Below are 12,928 nucleotides of genomic sequence, written 5' to 3'. Positions count from 1 at the left end.
TCCACTGGTTGCTGCAGGGGAAAATGGTCGGGTGATGGCAACTTAACCTGGTAAAATCAGCTTTTCACCAAGGGTTTTTGGAGTTAATCCTACAGTAATTCTGAGGCTCCTGTATTAAGTCCCTTTTTTATGGCCATATGTCTGAGTTTAACTAATGATTAGTCTGAGTAAATAGCTGTACTTCAGCTCCAGAACTTTGGGTCCTATACACTCCGTCTTATTTTTCCATTTCAGATGGAGCTGTGCTTTAATGGAGATCAATGCCATCCATCCGGCTTTTAGACGCTCACTGAGTGGCAGCTTATGCCTTTACATTATACCGCACAGACTAAAGCTAAAATGGCTCCAATTCTCCTGTATTTCCTCTAGTGGAATGGGTGGCCCGAGGATAAAGATCCGAGAAAGCATATCATATACAAGAGCCAAGCGGATATATTTCTTGCACAATGGCCATTCAGTGCAGCAAGAAATAGAATGAACAAAACTGGTCATTTACTTTCTAATTTGCGGCATGGAAAGCTGACTTGATACTTTCTCAAATAACATGTGTACAGCTATTTTTAACATATATCGTCTGCCGCAGGTCAAGGTCATATTTAACATTTCCTTTATTTTTCTTATATTTCACAATTTCCCAGTGTGTCTTCATTCCCATAATAATGCACTGTATGTGTTTTACCAATTGTGTTACAATTTATGCCCAGGCTATTTCCAACTTGTGCCCTTGAACAGTCTTTACAGAAGGATCACTACATTAGGAACACTCACTCAACAATGGGTTGGTCCACCCTTTTGGGTAATCATGGCTTTTGGATGTTTGGTAACAGATTCCACAAAGAGGCAAATATCCTCCATACTCAACTTAACCCATGCTCGCTGTAGCCGCTCTGTTAATGATGCACATTTTGCGAATACGTTGGAGTTCTCTCCAGCATATTCCAACCATGTTCACTGGGGCTACTATCCAGTGAGTTTCAAGGGCCAAATCAGTGTAGAAAATTCATCATGTTCCTCCAACCACCCTATAGTGATTCGAGCTTGATATCTTGGAGTGTTGTCCTGTTGAAAGATGGTTGGGGAAGACTTCTTGAAGATATGGGTTGCAGATTTGTGGTATGACAAATGGTCCTAGGCCATGCCAGGGAAATGCTCCCTGGATAAAGACAGCACCACCACCATCCTGTTGAACCACAATGGTGCACTCATGTGATACAGCTTCATAGTATTTATGCCAGATGCAGGCCCAGCCATCCATATGGTTCAGCGGAAATAGAATTCATAAAGAGGAAAAAGCAAATCTACTAAATTAGTTTTTTCCTCCAGTGTATTCATTCAGGAAAATTAAATGTCAGTGAAATGCAGAATGATAAAGTAAATTCTCCATTAAATGAGGTTAAAATAGACTAATCGCTGGGTCCCGATGGCATACGCTCTCCCCAGGTTCTAATGGAATTAAGGTGATAGTGCTTTATTTCTGATATTTAAGAACTTTATAGTGACGGGGTTTATTCCACTGGATTGGCGCATAGCAAATACAATGCCAATATTCAAAAAGGGGTCAAAAAGTCTAACTTCTATTGTGGGTAAAATGGTCCAAGCCTTTCTAAAAATGCTATCCTCTAATAACTCAATAAAAATAGCTGTATAACTCCATATTAACATGAGTTTATGAGGGGTCATTCCTGTTAAACCAATCTAATCAGCCTCTATGGGAGGTAAATTCTTGATTTTCCCGGGAGAGTCACTGGATTGGTATATCTTGATTTAGTGTTTGATACTGTGATGCATAAAAGGTTGGTATAAAATGAGAATGCTTGGTCTGGGTGGGAATGTGTGTAAGAGAGGTAAGTAACTGGTCAGTGATAGAAAGCAGAGGGTGGTTATTAATGGTGCATACACTGATTGGATCAGTGTTACTATTGGGGTACCACTATTGAGTCCTATTCTTTTTAACATATTTACAACCTTGTGGAGAAATTGTACAGTAAGGGCTCATGCCCACAAACATATCAGTAAAACGCTGCGGGTCTCCATATAGCATTTTACCAATTTTGTAATCAACGGCTCTACCGGTAGAGAGCTGGCAGAGACCATGCATGCATGGCTGGTTTAAACATAATACCATCCTTGCATCCATGCTGAGGCATGGTGCACCCGTTGAATGTGACAATAGGCTTATCAAAATTGGTGTTTTTAGTTTGGAAAAAAAACTAATGAGGGGCTACCTAATAACTCTGAATAAATATATCAGGGCACAATACAGAGATCTCTCCCATCATCTATTTACACCCGGGACTGTTACTGTCTACATCTAGAGGAAAGAAGGTTTCTACATCGACATAGAAGGGGGCTATTTACTGTAAGAACAGTGAGACTGTGTAACTATCTGCCTGAGGACGTGGTGATGGCGAACTCACTTAGAGAACTTAAGAGGGACCTCGACGTCTTTCTTGTATAACATTACGTTATAGTCACTAGATTACTTCAGAAGGGTGGTTGATCTAGATAGTAATGCTTATTACCAGATTTGAAGTTGGGAAGGAATTTTTTCCCTAAAGTTGGAGATTGTTCAGTATATATAGAGCTGCTTGGCAGTAAATTGTAATAATATCATGTAGGGCTACAATCAGGGACCCAGTCATCCACTTTAATATATGGCACTGAGCCACCAATGCATTGGGGCACATCACTCATATGATTATAGTGACTATATGGGCATCAGAGAACTCGAGTAACATTGTCCTCTTCTCACAGTGCCCCTGCCACCTTGCTTGACTTCTTGTGTCCCTGTTTTCTCCTTCAGAGCTCATCATCTTCTGTCCCCTTATGCTGAGAGCCTTTGTCATCTTGTGTGCTCTTCTCCCCTAGAGTCCTTGATAACTTCCATTCATCCCTCCCTCCACAAAATACTTGACACCCTGCCTTCCCCTGACAACCCATCACCTGGGGGCATATATTCTTTGGGCCCAGAAATTTGAGGAAAGCTGGGTGACGACGTCTTTGAGCATTGAAATAGCAGACTTATTAGCTAGCATTACAAAACATTACTTTAAGGTCAAATTTAAGTCGGAGAGATTTTTTTTTCCCATGAGGAACTATTTCTGTTGCAGAAAAAAAGGGGGGGGGGGTTGTTTGTATTTTTTTTTAAGTGTCCTAAAACTTAACAATGCTAATTTGCATCATTATTTCGGTCTTGTCATGAAATTGGGGACAAGGAAAGTTGAACGGTTGGTCTACATTTATGCCATTGCAAAATGAATCGGAGTATTTTTGTAAATTGCCCCATTTTGCATCCATTGTGTCTGCAGGCCACAGCAGTAGTAGGTTTCAAATCTAAAAAATATAACTTTAAACTGCTCTGAGCATATTTTTAAAAGGACGGAAGCATCTTTAATTAAGTCTTCTCAAAATATCCTGCAGCTGCGTTTAATGGAACTTCCAAACAAATTATTCTAATCCACTGTTACATATTTGACTAAAAAGTATTGTACGGAAATTCAAAAAGTAGCTTAAAGGGACAGAGCACTGGAAGGTCACTGACTGTAGATTCCACGTGGCATGCTGTAACTTTCTACACAATAAATTCCTTCCGCAGAGATAATGTAAACTGGTAGCACCTGGTTGTGATTCAATGATATTTATGAGCCCAGCGGGAACAGATAGACATGAAATAGACTTTGCATGTAATGGAAACATTAGAGCTCCTGCAGCCAGGAAAAACATGTGCCCTGTGATTAAAAAGATTCCTGCCATTTCCAAGTATTTGTCATGTGATCAGGAGGAGACAAACTGCCGTGAAAGTCCTCCTGGCCCCTCCTAAAAAAAATTATATATATATATATATATATATATATGTATATATATATATATGTATATACACATATACAGGGGTGAATAATGACAATCGCTGACAGCTAAGGCAAAAAAATATACCTTCACACTAAAAGACTAGAAACAATGGGATGAAACTGAAAGCGAGGAGAAACAAATTAGACATTAGAAAAAAAACTTTCTGACAGTGAGGTAATCAGTGAGTGGAACAGGTTACCACGGGAGGTGGTGAGTTCTCCTTCAATGGAAGAGTTCAAACAAAGGCTGGACAAATATCTGTCTGGGATGATTTAGTGAATCCTGCACTGAGCAGGGGGTTGGACCCGATGACCCTGGAGGTCCCTTCCAACTCTATAATGAAGGTACTATGTTTAAGATGGTTGCTCAGAAAGGTCACGCAAGCGTACGAATGACAGTTGTCCATTTGCTTTTAAACAAAGCGATGATTGTTGATGAGTTGTTTGACGAGATATCCTTCATAGAGGGGATTTCCATGCAAATTAATTTGCAAGCCGTTCGAATATGAATGCCCGTGACTTTGCAATAGGCATCTTCTGATTACCCCCGCGACTAAGCTGAAACAAAATGGCTATTGTTAATTATAAGAAATAATTAAACAAGGTAGCCAACTTATATATACTGGGAATGGGGGGAGGAGCTTAATTAATGAATGCATAAAAAATTATGCAAAATAGTTGCATAATGAATGCATTAAAATAAATAAATCGGAGTGGCCCCTTAGGCCTCTTTCACACAAACTACAAAATCTCACTGCAAAATCATCGCTACAAGATGCATGTATGTGAAGCCCATGGTTTCCAATGGATTCTTTCAGGCTACAAAACATTTCTTATGTGAAAGAACCCATCGGTAACCATGGACTTCACATAAATGCGTTTTGTAGTGATTATTTTGTAGCGAAATTTTGTAGCCTGTCTGAAAGAGGCCTCATTGTTACAAGGCTTGTATAAAAAGTCTAACTTTGGCTTTAAGGAATGCTGCCTTCCAAAAGGTGGCACTGTGGAGGTTTTATTCCATCTCCCTTATTTGCATATTACCCAGAGGAACATGAATGGCCTTTTGAGTCTCCTCACTCACGGTCTAAGTGTTCTCCCTAAAGAGAAAAGATAGCATTTGTGACCCCCATCCCAGGCCTCTCGCTAGAAAAGCCAGACTCCTCCTGTACACTGATGAAGGGAAAATGCCCTGAAACAGCTGTCTGTACATGGATTCTGGCTTTGCTTTGAATTCCCAGTCATTGTTACAAGGCTTGTATAAAGAGTCTAACTTTGGCTTTAAAGAATGCTGCCTTCCAAAAGATGGCACTGTAGAGGTTTTATTCCATCTCTCTTATATGCATATTACCCAGAGGAGCATGAATGACCTTTTGAGTCTCCTCACTCACTGTCTAGGTGCTCTCTCTAAGGAGAAAAGCTAGCATTTGTGACCCCCGTCCCAGCCCTCTCACTAGCATAGCCAGACGCCTACTGTACACTGATGAAGGGCAAATACCCTGAAACAGCTGTCTGTGCAAATAAAAGTCTGGCTTTGCTTTTAATTCCCGGTCACTGTTACAAGGCTTGTATAAATAGTCTAACTTTGGCTTGAAGGAATGTTTCTTCCAACAGTTTGCACTGTGGAGGTTTTATTCCATCTCCCTTATTTGCAGGGCCTTAAAGAAACACCAGTTTAAAGAAGTGAATGTATAGGTGCAGTACAAGCGAAATCCCTGGAGTTAAAAGGAACAGTGAAGATAATAGCTGTAGATCATCGGATGAACAGAAAGCATGTGTAGTTGGCAAACAGAGATGAGGTGAGATGAGAGGAGAGATATAGGGAGGTGCAGCATGGTGGACAGCAGTGTTCATAAATTACAAAGTTTAACAATTAATTCCAGAAGGAACACATTATAAATATGCGTGCTTCGGTATAGTGCATAGTTCATCTAGATGTTTCCTCCAACTTGTGGGGCATCTGTCCTACACTTCTACCCTTTTCTAACGTTCTGCAATGCTTTTACTGCCTTTAATTATTCATTAGGGATTTTAGTGCATTACAAGTCTTCCCTTTCTAATTCAATCCCGCATGTGTTTAATTATGGAGGCCGACACCTACTTGTTGTTTTCATAAGTTTTCATTTCCCACGTAGCAAATCTTCAGTGAACGCTTAAATCTTTAATACAATAATGCATGCAGAGTAATGTCTGCCAGAAAAAATGGAATCCGGGTGTCTTTTGCTGCACTTTTATAGAGAGCTCAAAGGAATGCGGCAAGAGAAAACGAGTGGCACAGATTGTTACAGCTATACCACGCAAGGAGCAGCTTCTAAATATATTAAAATGCCCTGGAGAAGGCAGGATTTTTGGCAAACAGTTCAAGCTTGACTAATTTTGCTCTTATCAGAGCCACATGTCCAATGTTTAGATGTACTAAAGTTTCCTAATATTACATTCTACTGACGTAAGCACAGTAAGACTCTGATAATCCAGTGCTCTCCGAACAAAGTGTCTGATTATCAGATATTCTGGATTTTTCTGTTTCTCCAATTACCATTGCAAGATGACAGGGTCTGTAATAATTGTTAGTCATTGACCCCCAAGGACCACCATCATCTGTAGAACCACTGTATAGAATTAACTGCAGAGGGTTCTTTAACCCTTTGCAATCCAATTTTGGATTCAGTGTTTCCTAGGGGGCTTTCTCTTTCTGCCATTATACAATGGCGCCATCTGCAGGCTAGAACCAGTACTGCGGTATGGGACATGCTGGAGAGGCCCTCGACAACAGAGCGGCCAGTAATATACAGTAAGAATACCCTGCCGGACGTCTTCCGACATCGGAAGCTGTACAGCCTTCAATCAGAATGTCTTTAGACATCAGACAGTGGATTGGAAAGGGCTAACTGCATAATTTTGCTTCAACAGATCTAAAATTTTAAAAAATGAAGCGACTTTGTAAGAGGACTAAAAATATCCTATAGTTTGCTGTATACACTTCCTGGCACACTTATGTGTCTCCATGGCTACAGACTGCAAACAAACTCTGAAGGCTGAACCTGTAGTCATATCTACTTTTTTCTATCTATTGTCTTTCCAATCTTCTATTTCCTGTAGAATACAAGATAGAAACACAAAGGATGTGTTTAAATTTCAGTCTGTAAAAATGGAGACATATAGGTCTGCATAGGAGCTGTAGCCACACAACGGAGACCTCTAAAGAGCCACTCCAGTGATTTTTTTTCCATTTATTATGTAGCTAGTCCCCCAGTATATAAAAACAGCTAGTGTTACCTTGCTTAATTATTCTTCTCTATCTGAAATTTCCCGGAATCCCTCTCTTCAGGTGAGTCTTGTGATCTCATTTTGACCGCCTGGGATTTATTTGGCTGTATGTTGTCCCAAAAGGCCAGTTTTTCAGTCAGCATAATTCCTGTGTGATACTCCCTACCACACAAGCTCTCTGGGGAGGGGAGGGGGGGGCAGAAATTCCTATCATAGTTACAGCTGATGATTAGAAGCTCCTGTCACACCGTTATATTGAAGGATATAACAGGTCACCCTCCTCACTATATACTTATGGTCTGTAGTTTATTTAGGCAAGTATACAGAATAGTGATAATCACACTCTCCTCCCAGCAGGCAGAGATGGTACAGGTTCTAGCTGCCCATGTGATGTGCTGATGCATCATGGGATTGCCAGCATAGAATAGTGAAAAAGAAAGCAGGAACAAATCTCAATATCAACATGGTACCTAATAGGCATCCAGAGGCTGCACTGCATGAAATATACATGGGAGAGCTCTACAGTTTGTCAGGCAATTAGGTGAGAGGTGCAGGGATAAACAATTTTCACTGGAATAGACCTTCAGACAAACTATTTCTAAAATTCATTATTTATTTTGTTTTTCCATTTTAGATGCATTCAAGAAAAAAACTGTTCCCCCCCCCGTCAGTTATGTCTTATTTTTAGCCAATACTATCAATAAAATTGATATAATATGGACCCTGTATGCCCTGTGGTAGTAACACATCTTCTCCGTCCTTCAGGTTGCATCATTACAGTGTCTGGCCGCATGACATTCACTAGTAACAAGTCCATGGAGATCGAAGTATTTGTGGATGTAGACATGTTAGTTGGCGACAACCAGGAGAGATACAGAGCAGTCAGCGCCTTCTTCACGTATGTCTCTCTCAGCAAAGATGCAAAACCTCTCCCTGTTCCTCAGCTTGTGGTGAGTATGACGTTCATCTTGTGCCTTAATACAGCAACATCCCAGTTTTCCTTTGACAAGTTATTAAAGATTCTATTCAGATTTTTCTCGAATCTAGGGAATCTAGCTTACAGCCAATATGTCAGCCATTACAGCCCCTGAGGGGTTATCAACTGGCTTTCTCAGACTCCTGAATGACAAGTCTACCCCTTGTATTCAGATATATATTCCCTGCTATACTGCTACAGTTGATAGAATTACCATTGAGTACTCTGGGAAGACTAGGAGACTCCTGTAGAAGGAAAGACCTCTTGGACTTCCCAAAGTGTAGACTTTTCACATGGACAAATGCCAATTCCTGCTGTCATCGCTAAACCACTAATGGAGTCGTGGCAAGTAAGAGGCCAATTTATTTGTGGGGCACTTTAGCTGTCATTAAATTGAGCAGCACTGCGGCTGCCACTGTGAAGCTTTGTTCACATCTGTTTGAGTCCGGGTGGTAATGTTTGTGGAGAGTGAACCACAGAAGAGACAATGACAAGGGTGTAAGGAATCTTACATAGGCCATGCAATTAGAAGAATCCATGCAAGTGAGTGCTGGAATAATCCTCCACATCACCACCTATTATTATAGTAGCTAGCCTAGAAGTTAATATACAACTTTTTAACAGACCTTGCAATATGACTAGGGATGTGATTCGAAACAGAATATCCATGTACATACAGCTGTTTTGGGGTTATTGCACCTCATTATTATACAGTCGGATTATGGTTTGGCTAGATAAAAGAGCAATTCCTTAAATGGCATTTTTTCTTAAACAGAAACAGTAAACTAGTAAATGTAAGTTCTTCAACAGATTTTTTCTGTCATTTTATATTTAGCTCTTCCCTAGCCATGTCTTGGAAAAATGAGTGCCAACCAATATAGCTGCCATTATATCTCCAACAAAGTTTAAAACTAGACTTACACGTTCCTACTTGTAAAAAATTACTTCAAAAAGATACCGTAATATTCCCCACTCTCAAAATATTTTTTACGCTCCAAAGAACCCAACCTAATATCTTATGGACTTCTCACCTAGCCGAATGAGAATCCTATGGTACACAGATGAGAGGCAAGTATCCTGAAACAGCTGCATGTACGAGGACATTCTGGTTTGGCTCACATCCCTTGTTATATTGCAAAGCCTGTTTAAAAGGTCTGGTTTTGGTTCATAGAGTAACCACCATTGCAGAAAGTGGTGGTGTGGAGGATTATTCCATCACTCATTTGTATTCACATCTGGTTAATAATAAACAAAAGTATCAAAAACAGGGTAGCACTCCAATTAACAATCAGAAGACTAAAAGGTGATGAAGATACTCAGCAGAGTGCACAGGGGACTCGTTTATATGAACTGCTGTATACTTATAATACTAGCAGGAACTAATAAACCAAAATGCAGGTCTGGACTCCCTGTCTAGCTGACATTCAACCTATATAAGGGAGAGAGTTTGCCAAACTCTTATGCACCTCCTACTGGGAGGCCTCTGTAAAATGTTTTCTATGGCATTAATTATGCACTAACTTCACTGAGGGAGAAGAGATACCAACCTCAGTCACCCTCATTCCAAAGTCGCTAATAGAATACCACGGGACAATCCAGCTATGGCAATTATCCAGATGGTTTATTCCATATCTGGCAGGTACAGGAAAAACATGTCAATATCTCATCATGGATACTAGAGATGAGCGAGCATACTCACTAAGGGCAATTGCTTGAGCGAGCATTGCCCTTAGAGAGTACTTGCCCGCTCGAGAGAAAAGGTTCGGGTGCCGGCTAGGGGGAGCAGTGAGTTGCGGCAGTCAGCGGGGGGGAGAGAGATCTCCCCTCCATTCCTCCCCGCTCTCCCCCGCAGCTCCCTGCCCGCCGGCAGCACTCAAACCTTTTCTCTCGAGCGGGCAGGTATTTGCTAATGGCAATGCTCACTCGAGCAATTACTCTTAGCGAGTATGCTCACTCATCACTAATGGATACAGATATGGCATGGCAATGCGTGGCAACTGTTTTGTAAAACTATTATTTGTGGTACAGTCACCTCTTATTCGCTTAAATTGGTTGAAACGAATATTTGTTTTCCCTGTATTAAAATGACAACTCTTTAAAATCTAGAGAACTGTTTGGCATCAACTCTAAAAAATGTCTTCAAATTAAAATCTTACTTTCATTACTACAAAGTTTGTAATATATATTTTGATCTATAAGTTTTTCTATGTTCTCACAAGTTTTACCATGGGCTTATCTTTCGCATTGATATTGCTACATGATCTAGACTGTCACCCTAAGTTATAGTGTCATATGGTTTGGGGTGATGTCATTGCCCAGTTTAATAGGGTCTGAAGAAGGTGCAAGCCCTGCACCCAAACACGTTGCCCTGCCATAACTGCATCCATGATGAGATATTGACATGTTGCTACTGGATAAAAACCATCTGGATAATTGCCACTGCTGGATTGTCCCGTGTTATTCTACAAACAGCCTTGGAATAAGCGGGTAACTGAGGTTGGTATCTCTTACCCCTTAGTGAAGTAAGTGCACAATTAATGCCATGCAATACAGCACTATGAAGAATCTATCACAATCTGGACTCCAGCAACGCCGGAAAGGACTCCTTGACTCATACCGGGGTCTACCAAGTTCTGCCAAGTTGTTTGTTATTTTGGTGGTAAAACTAATTGATGTTTTTGGCATAAAAATCAACAGAATCTGCTACAAAGACTCCTTTACAAAGTCCCTGACGCAGAAGTTAATAAAACCTTATCGGGTTACTGTGTTTCAATGTTATGTGTTCAAGGTCATTAGGTTGGTGTTGTTTAAAGTGTAGCCTACAGATGGGTCTTACTTAAGCTTAACTCTGAGGGTTTATTCACATGAGCATATATTGGCCGCGTTTTCACGAGTGGCCGATTTACGTGACCATCTAAGGCATTGGTTTCCAATGCATTCATTCACACGGGCCAATTTATGGCGTGTATAAAACTTTGCACCATGAAAAATGGAACAAAAGTGACCAAAATGCACACCAGCGATTATACGCTGCGTAAAAAGATAGTTCTGGTTCTATCTTTCAACTGATATACGCTGGCAGGTCCCATAGACTGCTATGGGAGCTGGGAAAAAAGGGAAGGGATGCAGTTTAGAAGCATCTAACGCTACGAAAAGCTTACAGGTGCTTGTATTTAGGCATTGGAAGGCTTCCCGAGGATTTATACCAAGCAAGTGTTTTCCAGTTGCAACAAACTTTTTGCTGGCCATGTGAATGGACGAGAAATTGCTAATTAAGCTAGTGACTTGATTGCGGGAAATCACCCATTCATGCGAATTTACAGCGCATACATAAAAATGCATACGCTTGTGTGAAGGAACCCTTAACGAGATGTGACATCATGGCGTGCTGTGCTATCAGGGTGGTTTATTTCGCTTTTAGGCCTTAGTCAGACGGGCGTTTTTTCGCGCGATTTGCGGATCGCATGACGGATGCGCATCCGCAAATCGCGTGACTGGTGCCCGAAAATCGCCCGAAAATCTGCTCCTAGCCGCGTTTCATTAGAAACGGGCCGGAGCTGTCCAGCGCTGAGCCAATCAGGGGACAGGTCTGACTCACACCCCCTTCACACCCACTGCAGTACGGCCGCACGGAACTCCGGCTGCCGGGAGCAGGTGAGTATGTATATATTTTTTATTTTAACACTTTTCTGGATGAATTGCAGGGAAGGGCTGATATATTTAAGCCCTTCCCGACAATTCATCCCGCGCTTGCCGGCAGCCCATTGCTTTCAATGGAGGCGGCTGTATTGCCGGCTCCATTGAATTCAATGGGCAAACATCGTTCTTCTCTGCCACAGCTGTTACAGCTGTGGCAGAGAAGAATGATTTGTCTTCTATATGTTCTCAATGGGGTCGGCGCTGCTGCCGCCGGCCCCATTGAGCGCATATAGAGAAGAGAACAGGAATCGCAGATCGCAGATAGGTGCGATCTGCGATTTCTGTTCTATAATTTATCGGACGAGCGCATAAAAAGCGCTCATGTGTCCGATACCATTGCAAAGCAATGGTTTTAAAGAATCGCCAGACGCATGCGCAAATCGTGGCTAAAAACGCCCGTCTGACTAAGGCCTTACACTTTAAATTACTATATCATTGGTTTTGTTGTTTTGAGATAAGAATGGCTTTTTAATGGGTTAAGATAAAATAACATTCTGTCCCCTTGATATTGCAATCAAGGTAAAATGTGTCGCATTTGTGGTTTTTAAGAACTGGGAATATTACAGTATCCTAATGAAGTAATTTTTTAAAACTAGGAAAGTGCAAGTTTAGTTTTTACCCTTTTGTAGGAGCCATATTGTCTTCCCCCGTCTTTTCAAGACTTAGCTAAGGAACAGCTAGATATAAAATGACAGAAAGAAATCAGCTGAAGAACTTCTATTTACTAGTTTACCGTTTCTGTTCTTAAAGGGAAATACCCTTTAAGAATGTTCTATTTTCCATCCCAGAGATGATATTATCATTTGCATTCCATAAACAATGACAGATACACGCTAGGATTATACATGTATTTATATGAAACAGGAGATCTTACAATACAAACATACCCGGCTATAAATACATGGCAGAGAGCTTCATTAAAATTCATCCTGCATAACTGAGAGTCCCCCAGGCTTTCATAACAAGGACACATCACATAAATTAGGTGTAGACTCCGTTCTCCACCAATGCAATAAATAATCAATGACAAAATACTGGAATAGACATTAGTAGCTTAATTGGGAACTATTAATATGTTTTTTGCTTTGGAAGAATAATTTCAAAATCTGGGTCAAAAAATATCTGTATTACTATAAATCAG

At 40.8% G+C, this 12,928-nt stretch overlaps 1 protein-coding gene across 5 annotated transcripts in view; it reads left to right on the top strand.

Moving 5' to 3' along the window:
- ACOT7 (acyl-CoA thioesterase 7) overlaps nucleotides 1-12,928 on the top strand; it is a 176,990-nt gene that overhangs the window by 140,912 nt on the left and 23,150 nt on the right. For all 5 annotated transcript variants that reach the window (XM_066607329.1, XM_066607327.1, XM_066607331.1 and 2 more), the window contains one exon: nucleotides 7,878-8,062. In XM_066607329.1, the coding sequence (XP_066463426.1) occupies nucleotides 7,878-8,062 (185 nt within the window). The remainder of the gene's footprint in view (nucleotides 1-7,877; nucleotides 8,063-12,928) is intronic.

This window comes from Eleutherodactylus coqui, chromosome 6 (genome assembly GCF_035609145.1).
Source record: "Eleutherodactylus coqui strain aEleCoq1 chromosome 6, aEleCoq1.hap1, whole genome shotgun sequence".
NCBI lineage: Eukaryota > Metazoa > Chordata > Amphibia > Anura > Eleutherodactylidae > Eleutherodactylus > Eleutherodactylus coqui.
The sequence above is the reverse complement of the archived record's forward strand: the minus strand, read 5'-3'. Positions and strand labels throughout refer to the sequence as shown.